The sequence below is a fragment of the Spodoptera frugiperda genome, chromosome 19 (assembly GCF_023101765.2).
Source record: "Spodoptera frugiperda isolate SF20-4 chromosome 19, AGI-APGP_CSIRO_Sfru_2.0, whole genome shotgun sequence".
Taxonomy (NCBI): Eukaryota; Metazoa; Arthropoda; class Insecta; order Lepidoptera; family Noctuidae; genus Spodoptera; species Spodoptera frugiperda.
The window spans coordinates 5,532,618-5,549,992 of record NC_064230.1 but is presented as its reverse complement, the minus strand read 5'-3'; the positions used below and the strand labels follow the sequence as shown (position 1 = coordinate 5,549,992).

At 39.4% G+C, this 17,375-nt stretch overlaps 1 protein-coding gene across 9 annotated transcripts in view; it reads right to left on the bottom strand.

Annotated features, from left to right (window-relative positions):
* Window positions 1-674: 674 nt before the first annotated feature.
* Window positions 675-17,375, bottom strand: part of LOC118281287 (segmentation protein cap'n'collar) — a 166,144-nt gene continuing 149,443 nt past the window's right edge. For 5 of the 9 annotated variants that reach the window (XM_050701039.1, XM_050701038.1, XM_050701032.1 and 2 more), the window contains 9 exons: window positions 15,109-15,208; window positions 13,985-14,087; window positions 5,940-6,046; window positions 5,241-5,370; window positions 4,532-4,630; window positions 3,690-3,829; window positions 2,849-3,022; window positions 1,857-1,962; window positions 675-1,306 (listed from right to left, as the gene is read on the bottom strand). In XM_050701039.1, the coding sequence (XP_050556996.1) occupies window positions 1,242-1,306; window positions 1,857-1,962; window positions 2,849-3,022; window positions 3,690-3,829; window positions 4,532-4,630; window positions 5,241-5,370; window positions 5,940-6,046; window positions 13,985-14,087; window positions 15,109-15,208 (1,024 nt within the window). In that variant the 3' untranslated portion in view covers window positions 675-1,241. The remainder of the gene's footprint in view (window positions 1,307-1,856; window positions 1,963-2,848; window positions 3,023-3,689; window positions 3,830-4,531; window positions 4,631-5,240; window positions 5,371-5,939; window positions 6,047-13,984; window positions 14,088-15,108; window positions 15,209-17,375) is intronic. The other 4 variants (XM_050701040.1, XM_050701033.1, XM_050701036.1 and 1 more) reach the window with 1 other exon arrangement.

Here is a 17,375-nt window from a genome sequence, read left to right as displayed (position 1 = left end):
AGTACGCGATATCATTTACGGAAAGTTTTAATAACACCTGCAAAAAAGTTATCCCATTTCGTAAACTAATATAAATGGAATTCCGGATATCACAAATGTATATTTTAATTTTTTCGTTTTAAAATAAAATTAGACGCGATATCAACCGAAAGTTTTTAATAAAGAAAAAAAAAGTTACTAATCATTTCGTAAACTAATATAAATGGAATTCTTTCATAGATATCACAAATGTATATTTTAATTTTTTCGTTCTTATTTATTTCATTTTTTTTTCAACACTTTCCTTATATACTAGAGGCTCCTTTTACGACAAATTATATTTTAAAGTGTTCAGTAAATCATCATAAGAGTTTGTTCTGTTTGTTTGAACGCGTTAATCTCGGAACGAACGAACGAATTCAAAATTCTTCGCAGATTGGATAGTGCAATTCTATCGATTGCGAAGGCTATCGTGAACAAAAATGAACGAATTAAATGAAGATTTTGATATGAAATTAAAAGTAAACGTTATTTCAAGTAATTCTATTAGTAAATCAATAAAACCTACGGCCGAAGATTAAACGAAACTTCGCATTCGAGAACCGGAGTAGGCCCCCTGACTTATTACATATAAAAAGTCGGATTTTATGTTTGTTCATAAGGAAAATTGGACTAAATGATCCATATTAAATGAATTTAAATGTAAAAGGAGTAGTTTAATGCACGCACAGATATTTAAAACATAGCTAATTCGTTTTGAGACACCGTCATTATTATTTAAACGTAAATTTATCAACAATATGGTATGGTAACACAATATTTTATCATCGGTAAGAATTAAAAAATACTAATTTGTATTAAATTGGTAAGCTAAAATAATTTTCCCGTCAAACGTCAAAATCAATTTATGTCAGCTGTCACATTTGGAGATTTGAATTTGACAGTTGTTCTTTTTTATAATTTGTTTGTTAGTTTTTTTTTAAAAGAGGTCGTGTATGTTCTAGGCCTTATATATGAAAAAATGCATACATTATTGAATTATGTACTTTATCACAAAGCCATTAAAGTCTAAAATCGCTTATCCAAATCAATTTTGACGTTTGACATCTTTTTTTCACAGATAACAAAAGGTAGGTAAAGTATTTTTTTTGTTTTTACTTTTAAAGTCACTCTCTACTAAGTTGTATATTAATAACAATTATTGCGTTGTATGTAGTCTTGTGTGTTCGTCTGTGTGTTACCATCTCGGGAACTAGGCGGAGTTACTGGTCGTAGCTTTTGGCTTTTCTGTCCATATCGTCGTCGTTGGTGCGGTTCATTGGGTGATCTGTGAATAAAAAAAAACAACTTTAATGATTTTGTAACTAAAAATCACGACAACAACCCTTAAATTCTTAACTCCCAAAAGGCCGGCAACGCGTCTATATAGCCCCTGGTGTTACGGGTGTCGATTGCTTACCACCAGTGATATGTCTGCTCGTTTATCGGCTTATATTACAAATAAAAAAAACGAGGTATTCAGTTCGATTTCCGAAATCAAATAAGAAGTTCATTATGGATAAAAAATGTGACTACTTCGATACTTGGTTTAATAATATATCTCAATTTTTAAAATCTCAATATCCGTACTATTTCAAAAGAAGAGCCTCTAATTAAATTCCTTTACACATTGAGTTTCCAAATACGATGACTTTTAACACGATTCAGAAGAAAATCTGCCAAAATAACCTCTATTACTAGAGAGGTAGTGATCAAATTCATTTACTTTACTTACTTTTACTTTACTTCACATTAAGTTCATTTGAAATTTAATCATCACAAAATACAACCCAAAACAGCCTCTATCAACTAAACACATAAAGACCAGTTTCCCTTACCTTGGTGCTGCGGCATTTTCGGTACGAGTACGACGTTGCCGTCGGCGGCTTGTTGCAACGAGTACTGCTGGGAGGACAGCGGTCTACCTTCAGGGTCGCGGAGGTTCTGTTATGGGAGAATAGACTTTAAGTATATTGGGATAGGGGTGGTTTTGCATTGATTTATATATAGTCAAAATTTCTAGCTATGGAAGGGACTTTAAATGTATAAGGGATAAGGGTGAGTTTACTTTGTTATAATTATGTAGTTAAATGGTTTGCTTTTTTAGATAGGTATCTATTTAGAATGGACTTTAAGTGTATGAGGAATAAGGGTGGGTTTGCTTTGATATAATAATGTAGTTGATAGTTTAAGGCATGTTTTTTTTAGATATCTGTTTAGAATGGAGAATAGACTTTAAGTATATTAGGAATAAGGGTGGGTTTTACTTTGATATAAATATGTAGTTAAATGGTTTATGTTTTTTTAGATAGGTATCTATTTAGAATGGACTTTATTAATATGAATATAAGGGTGGTTTTACTTTGTAATAATTATGTTGTTAAAGGTTTTTTTTTTCTGATATCTATTTAGAATGGACTTTAAGTTTATGAGGATAAGGGTGGTTTTACTTGGATAAAATTATGTAGTTTAAAGGTTTAGGTCATGTTTTCTCCGATTTCCATTCGCCGTGTATCTAAGTTATGAATTTTGACTTTGACATTCATTTACAACAATATAGTAATTAAATTTTGACCTCTACTTTAACCTTCAATACTGACTTTAACTGTCAAATTCAGACCTTGATTGACCTTGATCTACTTTGACTTAGACTTTGAATTACAACTTTTAACTCAGACTTCAAACTTTTAACTCAGACTTCAATTTTCAACTTTTAACTTGAATTTACAGCTTTTAACTTAAATTTACAACTTTTGACTTTGACTTACAACTTTTGACTTTTAATACCAACTTTTGACATTAACCATCAAAATTCAACACTGCAACTGACCTGGAAAACATGTCTATATAGCGCGGCGAAGCGTTCTTTAACCCGTTGCCTCTCAGCGAGGAGTGAGCTGTGTTCCCTCTGGGTCCTCTGCTTCCTGTCCCTCACTGTGCGGACCTCATCTGCGAGGGAGGTAATCTGGTCTAGCTTGCGTTTCCTGCAGTTCTGGGCTGCAACCTGGGGAGTGGAGATTAAGATTAACATTAGTTAAAAAAAAGGGGTTTAAAATCATACAAAGTGTGGGAGAGCCATGCTTCGGCACTGCTGTGTCGGCTCGACCGGAGTGATATCACGAACTCACAGTACGCCGACGTGCAACAACGCTTGCGTTGTGTGAGCGAGGTTACCGGAGGCTCAATTACACCCCTTCCCAATTATCCCGATCCCCGAGTTCCCTACATCCCTTAAATTCCTAACCCCCAAAAGGACAACGCACTTGTAACGCCTCTGGTGTTTCAAGTGTCCATAGGCGGCGGCGATTGCTTACCATCAGGTAATTGATTCATTCAAAACTACTTATAGACCATAAATATAACATAGTATTTTCCTCTGTGTCGTGGGTGCGTTTATAAACCCATATTACCTACAATTTGTGGATCACACAAAGAGTTGCTCCGTGCGGGAATCTCACCCGCTACACATTGTACGGCAGCCGTTTATTTCAACTTTAATTCCAATGTCAAATTCAACTTTTGACCTTGACAATCAAATCTTTTGACATTGACTATCAAACATTCAACTTTTAACATTGACAATCAAACATTCAACTTTTGACATTGACCATCAAAACTTTAACATTGACAATCAAACATTCAACGTTTGACCTTTAATAGACTAGCCTTACCTTATTCTTCCCGCGCCTCCGTATATCCCGTATGAGAGACAGTTGCGCCTCACTCAAGTCGTGTTTCGAAAGGCGTTCGTTGAACTCGTCCATCGGTAAATTTATTATGTCTTGCACCTCCAAGGGAATCCCTGCAATCACTTGGACAGGTTAATGTGTGGACAGGGGTGGGGGGTAAGCAGAAAGCCTTTTAGGGTACAGAAAGTCCCTGATCCGGAGCTGCGGACTACCTAGCGGGTTTACCGGGGCTCCGACTCGAAAAGCAGGAGAAGGAACGGGGTGGTTTTTAGTCAGTAAGAGTCTGACACTCCCTCTCGTCTCGCCCAAGGTGGGAGAAGTCATTGGATGATTTTCCCCCCTCAAAAAAAAAAGGGTACAGAAAGTAAAGTTTCCTTAAGAAAAGGTGGATCCTTTGACCAGAGGGCTTGTGCGGTTCTTCAGTAGCATCAGTATGAGTTTGCTTTACGTTTAAAATAATCGAAACGAAAGCGCGTTCGGCGCTCTGATTGGCCGGCTCGAATAAACCAACCAATCAGAGTTCCGCGCCAGAACAGACAAATGTATAGAAACACAATTGGCCGTTCACGCTCGACCGATGATACGTCAATACGACCGATGATACGCTCGACGTATTTTACGTCAGATATGAACCGACCTTACTCCCTGTTCTTTAAAATTCTCTAAAAGTATTTATAAATTACACACTACACTCAAAAACAAACCTTATTTCCTAAAGAAACTTTACCTCTCTGTTCCCTAAAATATTTGCTACAATACCCACTCAAAAACAAACCCTATATACTAAGAAACAAAGTACAAATTCAATTAGTATCCGTCCTTACCTAATGCTTTTGCTCTCTTCTCATCTCTAGACAGATGCTGCCCACTGCTTGTCGCTGACGAGCCGCCGTCCGACATGCTGCCGTCTGTTAGACGCCGGACTGCAAACAAAATGGGGGGTTTGATAGTCAAAACGTCAATTTTGAAGGTCAAATGTCAAATGTTAAATGTCAAAGGGAGTTTTTGACAGTCAAAAATGTGGAAGTAGAAATTCTTGGATATAGATTTCTCATGTAGTTTGAACGTCAATATTGAAGGTCAAAGTTTTGATACTCAAAATTTTAGAAGCAGACATTTTTGGGATATAGGTAGATGGAGCATAAATTGGTGTTATGATTTTCGAATTTCTTATGTAGTTTGAGAGTTGAGTATTGTGTTAACACAAACAAAATATTTGTATGGAGTTTCAGCGTTTGAAATAAAACTTCATTTAGTTTTATATTTCTTTTGAAGAATGGGAGAGCCATACTTCGGCATGAATGGGCCTGGTCGACCGGAGTTATACCACGGCGTCAAAAAAAATACCGACTTGAAACAACGCTTGCGTTGTGTGAGTGAGGTGGCTAAACATGGTTTACCCCCTTTCCAATCGCCCTTGAATTCCTATCAAAAGGCCAGCAATGCACGTTCCATGGGTGGTGGCGATTGCTTACCATCAAGTGATCATTCTGCTCGTTTACCGACTTAAAAAAAATAATATGGTATAGTTACCTCTCTTGTCCCGTACGGCGGCGGGGCGCTGGTCGTTGGCGGCGATGGGCGCGGAGTACGTGTGGTTGTGGCGCACGCGCTCCGCACTGCCGTACGCGAACCGGGGGGGAGCCGGGCTCGGGATGTTACTCTGTAGGGGGGACAGATTTGTATTCAAAGTCAAGTTTTTAATCAGTAAGAGTTTGACACTCCCTCTCGCCTCGCCCAAGGCGGGAGAAGTCATTGGAAGCTTTTCCCCACTCATAAAAAAAACAAAGTATTTATATCAATTTATCTTAAATTAGGCACTTTTGAAACATTAGATTGTAATGTACGTCAGTCTGTATGTTAGTAAAGCTAGGCACACGGAGAAGGTTTGGGATTTTTTTATGCAGTTACCTTACCTATGGAGTTTCTTGCTCAATAATCTCCATAGGAATCTACACTTTGGAACGAGGTCTACAAATAAAGCAACTAAAGGGCTGACCGACAGATTGACACATAATTGTTTTTTGGTTCTTTATGTAAATCTACAATTTATTAAGTGGCACTGCCACCTTTGATTAATTTAAGAATTAATCTAATAATTTTGAGTTAATAGGTTTTTGTATCATATAAAAGTTGACTAGTAGAGAATGCCAAATTGGCATTAAGTCCACCTTTGTATCATTGTACATAAAGTGTAAAATAATAAAATAAATCAAATGGTTTAAAAATTACCTGTAGCAGAGCATGGCTGGAGTGTGCGGTGTTGAGGTCCAGGGCGGGGGCGTGGAGATTGGTCACGTGGGGGGGAGCCAGCTGCGGCCGGGGGGTGAAGTCGGGGACTGGAACATTCAAGTACAATGTTAAATTACTTGTACATTATGTATAGTTTAGGAAACCTCCTGTGTCGTGGGTGCGTTTACAAACATACAAGTTCAACTAAAATCAATATAATGCATCCTGCCTTTCTGAAACTTTCTGCCACGCACAGCAAAACTGTGGAATGAGCTATCGTCGGCGGTATTTCCGAACCGATACGACCATCAAACCTTCAAGAAAAGAGCATACTCCTTTTTAAAAGGCCAGAAATTCACGTGTGACTCCTCTGGTGTTGTGGGTGTTCATGGGGGGTGCTGATCGCTTACCATCAGGTGACTAGGCAGCTAGTTTACCACCTATTCCATAAAAAATATTTTTTTTTTTTTTTTTAAAGGGACAAGCCCGCCACAACCTCCCATACCGCTGCAACTCCTGTAAGCCAGGATCTACAGTAGATACAAACATGAAAACACCGGAACACTGAAGTCCGGCGCGTCCCAGGGAAATGAATGACTGTCTTGGATCCCGCAACGAAACAAATCAGAAGATGTTATTAGAGGAGAAGAAAAGAAAACGATAGTTTCCACTTCCCTCGGTGAATTTAATGCAGGAGACAGGATGACTTAAGCCTTAAGGCACAAAAGAGACTGCACAACTGGGAGAAGCCCAGTCGCCAAGCACCACGGAAATTTTACTTAAAACTAAAATATTAAATGCTAATACTAAATGGGTCCTATGCGTGAGCTGTTATACTTGCTTCCAATAATAGGTATGGCAAAAACGCCTAAACGCACGGAAATTTGCTCGAGACTCCACAAGGTCCGTGTAATAAACCACACCTGATGAAACAATTAAATTATCCAACATAGTGTCACGCTCAGATTGCCAGAGACCACACTCCCAGAGTATGTGATGGGCGGATTGCTCATGTTGTAACTCCGCTGTCGAACATTGGCACCATGGTGAATCAACGAGTTTAAATGAGAACAATTTGCTTTTAAAGTTGCCATGGCCAGTAAGAAATTGGGCAACACAGTGATCCACCTCCAACCATGTCCTCTCCAGACGCTCATGCACGGATGGAAAGAATTGATAGAGGTGGCGGCCCTTGGTAGAAGATTCCCATCTACACTGCCACTCAGTCAGAAGTTCATCCCAGACGTCCGTTAAAGGCTTGAGCAATCTATCAATTTTGCTTCGATCACGTTGTGCTAGAAAGTTTGCGGAAAAGTTAGGTCTCGCATTATAGTACATGGCAGCACGTCGCTGCACCTCAAGATCGACTGGAAGTAGTCCCGCGAGCACAGGTAGGGCCTCTGTGCTAACCGTCCTATAAGCCTTACACAGAAAGATCAAGGCTAGACGCTGACCTTGGAGAAGCTTTCGCCGTACCGCGCCTATTGTGGCCCTATCAGCCCACACTGGTGCCCCGTAGCACACGCATCCCAGGTAGGTTGCTCCGTAGATGGTTCTGAGCGTAAGAAAAGAGAGACCCCAGGTAGCCTTCGAAATTCGCGTGAGCGCATAGAAATTGTTTTTGGCTTTCTCACTAATAGTCTTAATATGTTCAATAAAAGAAAAGTTTTTTTCTAGGACTAGACCGAGATAGCAAACCGACTCCTTACGTTTGACGGGAACGTTATTGAATTTAATAGACGGCCATGATTTCAAATTTCCTTTAAGCAATAATTGATAGGTTTTATGGGGTGCAAAAGTTAATCGATTACGTTCGCCCCATCGCGAGATCCTACTGAGGCAGTCCTTAGCTAAATTCTCTAGTCCGGCTCGAGTATTTGATTGTATTAACAAAAGGCCATCATCCGCATATCCAGTCAACGTACAACCAGAAGGAAGGGGGGTCGCGAGCAAGTCATCAAACCCTAAATTCCACAGATACGGGCCAATAACCGAGCCCTGAGGACATCCCATTGACAACGACTTCGACCGAGAAAAATTACCAAGTTTCAGTTTTACAGAACCATGAAGAAAATAAGTGTATAATAGTTTGTATATGTTACTAAAGCAACCACGACCCTTCAGTTTAAGGAGTAGCATTGGCCACCACGCGTTATCAAAGGCACCGGAAATGTCTAGAAAAATGCCTACTACATATTTGTGCTCAGACGAAGTCACTATGGTTCGGACAGAGAGAGCTGCGTCTACAGTAGATTTACCCACAGTAAAACCAAATTGATTATTGTGAAATTTCGGTCCACCGGGCAGCAAACGAGGAACGATAAGCCGCTCAAGAAGTTTTCCTAATGATGGTAAAAGCGTAATAGGCCGGTATGACTTAGGGTCATCGGGTGGTTTATTTCCATTCTTAGGTATTATGCGAATGAATCCACGTCGCCATATACGAGGAAAGACGCCCTCCGCTATACAACGATTAAAGACAGACAGGATCGCGTCAGCCGCAGATTTGCACGCTTCTATTATCATTTTATTTGAAACTTTATCCTCACCAGACGATTTATTCATAGGCAACGTTTTAATAACAGTTACGAGCTCATTGATGGAAGGTAGATCAGACACCGGTGAATTGGGTGGTATAGCCGCCCACGACCTAATCTGTTGATGATAATCGCTATCTGTCTCGGATACATCGTCAGGGATGAGTTCATCGAGTAGAACTTCCGTTGTCTCCTCAATACCAGTGGTGTGAACATTGTTGACTTTTATGTTCTGTACGAACGCCAGATCGACGGATCTATTGGCTTTGAACTCATGGTACAGAGGCGACCACGGACCCTCGCTTTCCAGCCTCTGCACTACTCTCCGCAACAGGTTACCCTTAGCTTTCTCCACTGAAGCCCTATAACGTGACCTGGCAACTCTAAACGCAATCAATGCTTCATCAAATGCAAAACCAGTAACTTTACGTTTTTTTAGTCTATTTAATTGTTTGCGCGCTTTACGAAAACATTTACGTTGTTCGACTAGATAATTATTCCACCAGTCACATCTGCGCGTACTGGTCAAGGATCCCCGACCAAACGCAATGTCGGCACAGTAAGTAAAAGTATCCGACATGATTTCAGCACCTTCTTCTGCCGAAAGGTCTCTGCGAGTGAAGTCTGTGGCCTGAGATGCAAATAATAAGCTAAAGAAGTTCCAGTCCGCGCCCTTAGTTTTATATCTAAAGCCACTACTGCAAAGCGTTGGACCCCGGGGTAATCCCGAGACAAATTCGTACACGATCAGGCGATGGTCACTACATGACGCATCCGGTAGGACACGCCACCTATCCAAGCTAACGTCCGAACTAGAAAGTGTGACGTCAATACAAGATTCGCCCATTTGGCTGCAAAAAGTAGGTGGTGCATCAGGGGTGTTATGTATGGAGAGATTCATTTCGGCAATGAATTCTTCAACGGCACAACGCCGCTCCATGTCAGTAGCCCTAACTTTGCCATACCATAAGGATGAAGACGCATTAACGTCGGCGCCAATTATAATTTTGGAGCCCGCAAGCGACTGCAAGACGTGACGGAGGTGATGAATGTGAGGAGTAACTGAGTCAGAATATTGAAAGTAACAGCTCACAGCGTAAAGTTTAAAGTTTTCTGAGGCAATCTCCGCCACGGCACAGTGTGACGTCATTAAATTAGTTATAGATGTTACTGTGAAATTAGATGATCTCGTGACGTAAATTCCAGCTCGTGACCTACTGTTCAGCTGCACTACCCTGTGCCTTAAGTGGGCATTTTGATACTGTTCTTGAACAAGTACAATGTCAAGCTGATAGTCGACTATTAGTTTGTCTAACTCGGACGTCGCAACCCTGTCGTTATGTAGATTTAGTTGCCCTATAGTCAACCTATCCATATCGACGCTGGAAAGGCAAAATGTATTAAGCGCCACTTTGGTCGAAAATGAGTTATATATACCGTTGGAATCGCCTGATTTTTCTCTTTCGAATGGTCTATGTCTCGCCTTAATTTGAGCACTTTGATGGCGGTTAATACACCGGTGATTTTAGACTTTTTCGTATATTTTTATGTTTTAAATCCATTCATTTTTTTACTTTGGCTCATAAAGCGTACATGATAGTAACAAACTATTGATAAGTCATTTATACCTGCTTAAGTTTACAACTAAATTGGTTTTAAATCTCTTTACCTTTCCATTTTTCTAAAAAGTAACGCAATAAAACATTTTACAGATTGGCAATTATTATAAAATCTAAACATAAGTCAATTTACTTGTAAATAAAATATATGTTTTTTGCGTTTAAAACATTTTACTTTTCTGCATGTTACAATTATTTGGACGTTAAAACAATTTTATCCAAAACATTTTATTACTAAAATGGTTGATAATACAATTTTACCTGAAGCTATTCTAATGTGTTTGTAGCACTTAAATTAATTTACCTAATGTAAAATTAATTGCATTTGTGAGTTAACCCTCCCAAAAAAGATTGATAAATACCAAACTATGGTGGTTAGACGGTAGTTCAAGACTGTCATTCACCGAGACCGCGGCTGTTAATCAGGGCCGAGAGCGCTGCGCGGGCGCTTCAGTCACCCATGCGCTGTCGACGAGGGAGTTCACGCTCGCTGTCGCAATACACTGTTCTTAAATATGAGGAGTACCTTAGTTTGCAAACGTGTAATGCCAAAAAGAATTTACCAGATACTGATATAGAAGATGTTGATATAGAAGAAGATTTTTAATTTTCCAAAATGTGATTATTTTTTATTATTATATCGTCACGCTCTTTATCCCCGAAGGGATAGGCAGCGGTGCACATTATGCCACGTAACGCCACTGTATAATGTACACCCACTTTTTACAATTTATGTTGTAAGTCCCATGTAATAGGTGAGCCTATTGCCATACATCGGACACATTTCTAGATTCCATGCTATTACTGAGAAATTTTCGAAAAACCGAAAAAAGCCCAGCAATAATTCGCCCAACCCGGGTATTGCCCTTGCCCAGTAATCGCACTTGCAACCACTCGGCCAAGGAGGCAGTCATTATTTCAATATAAGATTAAGTGAGATTATATTTTACACTTATAAGATTAATACTGATACAAAAGATGTTGATGAAGTTTCATGTTATCTATGTCTTGAATATGTTTCCAAAGTCTGATTGTTTTTCATTTTGTATTTGATTAGTATAAGTCTAAGTACAAGTGTACCTATTAACTTGTGATATCTGATCTCTACTAGGTATACTTAAAAGTATTGCCTTTCCATGTTCCGTACCAAAATGGCAAAACTGTTGGGCCTACATAGTTGAAACTTTGTAGGTTGATGTATTCTGGTAACCGCTATTTGGATTTCGAAAAAATAAGTAATTTAAAAAACTAAAAAACCCGACTGCGTTTCTTTATACCATGAAAATGAAAAAAAAAAACCCTAAAACAAGAATACAAGAAAAATTTAAGCAGCCTCCTTCTGGCGCAGTCGGGTAATAACAATTAATAAATTAAAAGGGGCACCCCATACATGGAACTGATTCAAAAAGTTTTAACCTATTCGTGATGGGTGTCTATCGATAATACTTTAAAAAAAAGACATTAAGGTTCCTAAAACCATTTTTCGTTAAAATCAATTGTTTGAAAGATAGACGTTTCCAAAGTAGAAAAATGAGTGTCCCCCTCTCTAACATTTAAAATATGGAGAGACAAAACTAAAAAAAAAAATATATGCTGTAAATTTCATTTGAAACTTTCAAAGAAAATTGGTTTGAACGAGATATCATTATTACTTTTTCAGAAATAATATTAATAGAACTCGTCCGTGAACGGTGGCGGTGTGTCCTGTATGGGCTGAGCACCGCCAAGTCCTCAGGGATGTGGTCGGCGACGGTGACCTCTCGCGCCCGTCACTGGTTCAGGCCATGGTGTGGAGCGAGGGGGACTGGGATGCCGTCTCCACCTTTTGCGAAGCAGTCATGCTAGCTACGGAGAAGGCGAGCCGCGTGAGAGAACAAACCTCCTCCCGTCCAGCCCGGAGTGTCTCACGCGACGGCTGGGACCCAGCCGTCGGCGATCGGCGTCGGGGATCGCGGGACGATCTCCGGCCACCGTAAGTGCGGGTCTGCGGACGGCGAGCAAGGGTAGCTCGCCGCCCGACCAGAACCAGACCCGTGCGTGCGGATCGGATCATCTTGAACTTCTGGGCGTAACTTTATCGCTTACACTAAACTTCGGCTCTTATATAGAGTTGAAGGCGCATCTGGCTGGTAGAAAGTTGGGTATCCTCTGGTGGGTGAGACGGTACTTCACACCGAAACAACTGCTGAGCCTGTACCAAGCGCAGGTTCGGTCATGTATGGAGTACTGTTCTCACCTTTGGGACGGCTCGGCTAAATGCCAGATCAAAGCGCTAGAACTCCAAGCTTCCATGTGCGAACTGTTAGAGAGTGGGATTCTTTGCCGGAGTCTGTGTTTCCTGATGGGTATAACCTGGGTGTTTTCAAGGCCCGAGTGAATAGGTTGGTTATGGGCAGACGTGCTCCATCGTAGGCCGCGTCATCACTTACCACCAGGCAAGATAGCGGCTAAACGTCGACCCATCAAACGTAATAAAAAAGTGCATTTTCAAAAAACGCAAATACAACTTTGTCGTTCATACAAACACTATGTATAACGAAGTTATTTTATAACTTTTATATTATGCCATCTACTTGCTGCTACGGAACCCCTCATGGGCGAGTCTGACTCGCACTTGGCCGGTTTTTTTTAAGACTGATTGATCTCAGAAGTTTTATATCAGGTTTATATTTGTTCTTCATTTTGCGATGAAAAGTCCTTTTAAAAATTTTTTTTGCGTTATTTAGTTTTACCCGTAACTTCCATAATTCATTAATATTGTGAGATAATACTTAAAGCCCAGCGAAAACTTTAGCTTAATGCAAGATAAGACATTTTAGTTTTCATGGTCTGACTTGACCGGGCCTGATAAAACATTTTACTTAGACGTGTTAGTATGCTGTACAGAATATAACACATTTTATCTAGCTCATTTATGCAGCTTTTTGTTCGTTAAAACATGTTTTACCTGGACACGGTGAGTACGATCAACTGACTTAAGTCAATTTTACCTAACCAAGATTATGGCCTGCATTGTATTAACTCCAAAATCTTGGACACGAAGACACTTACATTATTTTCTATTATTACATTTCATAGTAAACGTTATTCGTAATAACTATTTTGAGTTTCAATGAAAAAGCTCCAGTAATTAATTAGTTATGATTTTTTTTGCAAAATTTGAAACTTCAAATCGCTCTACTGAACAATTCACATAATGGCGGTTAATACATTTTGCCTTTCCAGCGTCGATATTATTATTTAATAGGTGGTGTTTAATATGAGTTGTTCGAGTTTAGCTTTGTAGGTGCCACACTCGGGCGAACCACAACGGTGGTCGTGAGGTTTTTTGAAACGTTTGCACGCCACGCATGTTGGAATAAAATTTTTATTATTTATATGAGGGCAGTCGTGTGATTCATGCGCCTCAGCACAATTACCGCAGGTGGGTGTTTTAACCGTGCAATGTTTCCTAACGTGGCCGAACTGCTGACACAAGTGGCATTTAACTAATTCTACATCGTCTATGAATCGGCAAGTTGCCCAATCTATAAAAAGTTTATCTTTTGTCGTAACAAGATGTTTACGTATATTAGCGTCTAGTTCAATGCCAACCCACTTACGACCGTTTTGCAAAGTACGCCGGCGGGTAATTTTACAAGATTTAATAAAATCTTGCTCCTTTACTTCGATTTCCCCACTAATATTTTGACGATACAGTGAGGTCAAAAACGCGGCGTCCTCCATAGAACCCGGGATGTCCTTGACAAGGATACGCGGCCTACGACCTTTTGGCTTTTCCAAACGCAAACCGGCGGTACGAATCGCTGCTACGGACTCAAGTTTCTTTATCTGCCGCTCGTCAGCAACACGCAATACGACACCCAAAAAAAATATCCTGACAACTTACCATTATGCATATGCATGTTCTCATGGTGATAAGTCTGCTCTGGGCACTCGTACTTCACAACTCCAGGTCTACCGACTGGATCCAGGGTCGGAGCTGGTTGCTCCTGCAGGAGAAAGAGAAATTAAGTCTTTGACTGCCAATAGAAAACTGTTGAAGGCAAATCTTCCGCTAACGTCGGTCACCGGTGACCGCTACGGCGTTCAATGTGTTAATATAGATGTTTAAACTATTCCTTCGTAATGATTTTGCATAGAAAACAATTGCTATGGACTAGGTAAAGTAACTATTAAATGAGTAATCATTACTAGAATACGGCAATAAGTTTAAAAACGAACTCCACACTACTGAATAAGTCAGAAAGCAATTTACCCGACCCGGGAATCGAACCCATAACTTCAATCTAACTACCGTCACTATAAACCAGTACTAATAAATATTAAATAGGTATTTAAATAAAACAAAAAGTAAATTAATGTTCCGGAATTGCACACGACCAAATAATTTTAAAGGATTTTCATATTTATCAAAGAGATAACACATTATCTATGTATGTAAAGTAAATTGTGGAAAAGTTATAATGTAAATAATGACGGTCATATTACGTATATAAGGCAACATATAGAGTTATATACAACCAGTTTATCATGGTCTCGCTTTATATGATCGTTCTGTATATTTAGAGGTCAGTTTATATTGGTTATGCATAGCTTATTGCACGGATCGGGCACTGCTGGGCCGGCTCGACCGGAGTGATACCACGGCCGCGCAGAAAACCGACGTGGAACAAACGCTTGCGTTGTTTGAGTGAGGTTACCGGAGGCCCATTTACCCTTCTTCCCAATCCCCGTATCCGAACCAACCCTTGAATTCCAAAAAGGCTGGCAAAGCACTTGTAACGCATCTGGTGTTTCGAGTGTCCAGAGGCGGCGGCATAAGCCGGTAAACGTGCAAACGGTTCACCTGATGGTAAGCAATCGCCTTTGGGAATTGGTAATTGGGCCTCCGGTAACCTCACTCACACAACGCAAGGATTATTTCACGTCAGTTTTCTGCTTGGCCATGGTATCACTCCGGTCGAGCCGAAGCATGACTCTCCCACTCTAAAATTTATCACTAATTCTTACCTGGAAGCACCTCTTGCCGAACATATGGTGTTTCTTCTGGGGCTGATGTGGAGCAGACCGATCCCGTCCAAACGTATTATCGTACGGTCGGAATTTTGAACTAGATGACAAAACAGAAAAAAAATCATATTTAAAAGTCATCTACAAACACTATTTATTATCTTATATCTTATAAAAGATAATTTTTAAACTAACACACAGTCATATCAAAGATGATACTAATGAGTCGACACTTTTTTTTTTACAGTCCCCCCCCCACACCCCTCCGATAACGGTAGTAATAGTAGTTTGTAATTTAATACGTTTTTTTTTCAACAGTTTCCTTTCCGATAACGGTCGACCTCGAAAATGATCGAGTCATCACGTTCATATTCGAGATAATATTGTATGATAAGTTTCGGGATATCCCAAGTTGTAGGTAGTAATAGTAGTTTGTAATATGAATGATAATACACTTTTATGTTTTGTTGTTGTAAGTATTTGATTTTTTTTTTGAGATCTATCTATGTTTTATATGAATTAATTGCATTATGTATGGTAGTATAAAGAGGAGATGCAATAATGTGATAGTGCACTGTGACACATTGACAGTTGGTCGTTGGGATTTTCTATCCATGTTTATTCCCATGTACACTTCACATGTGCGATGTATAGTTTATGACGTCATCCGTTGATTTGTTCATCGATCGTCTACGTGTCACTTGTCATGTGTCGCCACAAGTCTAACGCCCGAATACTCAAACGCTACTCAGAGGTATTCCTCGAAGCGCAACTGTTTTGAAGCGCACCTCTCCAAGCGCACCTATTTTATTCCTCGAAGCGCACCCGTTAGTTGCGCTTCAAGGAATTATTAAAAATATTAATTTTTATTTCCTCGAAGCGCACCTATGTTTTATTTTCGACTAGAGAGGGGATACTAACTGAAACTATCGATAATAAGATATCGATAATCTGATACACGTAGCGCTATCTATGAGCAAATAAGGTTAAACCTTTAAAAATAGTTTCTTGTCGATGTATGACATCGCAAAATGAAATGTTCCGCTTGAAACCGCCAATCAACGACTTTTATTAGTTATTTTATACAATATTCAAGAACTCTGTACTCGTCGACCGTAGATTGTAATTTTTTTACCCGACAGCGCCAGAAGGAGGGTTATGTTTTTCAAGAGTATGTATGTATGTATAATTGTTTGGCACGCTCTGCAGCCTAAACGGCTTGATGGATTTTGGCCTAAGAGGTCTGTTTAGATTTGTATTTACTGTGAGAGTGACACTGGATATTTCAAAATAATAAAAAAAACAAAATGGTGGATTTTTAGCGCCAAATTCGAATATTGCTCACTCTCTAGCCTGAACGACTCGATGGATTTCAGCTTGATAGGAGTCGTTTGATTCGTATTTACTGTGAAAGTGACACTAGATATATCCAAATACAAAAAAAAAAATACAAAGTGGCGGATTTTTGGCGCCAAATTCGAATAATGTTCACTTTATAGCCTGAATGACTCGATGGATTTCAGCTTGTTAGGAGTCGTTTGATTTGTATTACTGTGAGAGTGACACTAGATATATCAAAATAAAAAAAAAATAAAACAAAAAGAAAATAAAATAAAAAAGGTAATTTAAAAAACTAAAAAACCCGACTGCGTTTCTTTATAATATGAAAATGAAAAAATCCTAAAACAAGAAAGTCATTGTAAAACTGAAGCTGTCGGGACCCATTCTAGAAAGCCAGCAGTATGTGCCCTCACTAAGTTTTCAGATATAGAATGGGTCCCGACTGCATTTTTATATTATAAAGAAACGCAGTCGGGTTTTTTAGGTTTTTAATTTAGTAATGATCCTAATGAGTGAACAAAGACCTCAACCGAAAGTATAAGTAAAGGATCATTATTAAAAAAAATAACAATCTACGGTCGACGAGTACAGAGTTCTTGAATATTGTATAAAATAACTAATGAAAGTCGTTGATTGGCGGTTTCAAGCGGAACATTTCATTTTGCGATGTCATACATCGACAAGAAACTATTTTTAAAGGTTTAACCTTATTTGCTCATAGATAGCGCTACGTGTATCAGATTATCGATATCTTATTATCGATAGTTTCAGTTAGCATCCCCTCTCTAGTCGAAAATAAAACATAGGTGCGCTTCGAGGAAATAAAAATTAATATTTTTAATAGTTCCTTGAAGCGCAACTAACGGGTGCGCTTCGAGGAATAAAATAGGTGCGCTTGGAGAGGTGCGCTTCAAAACAGTTGCGCT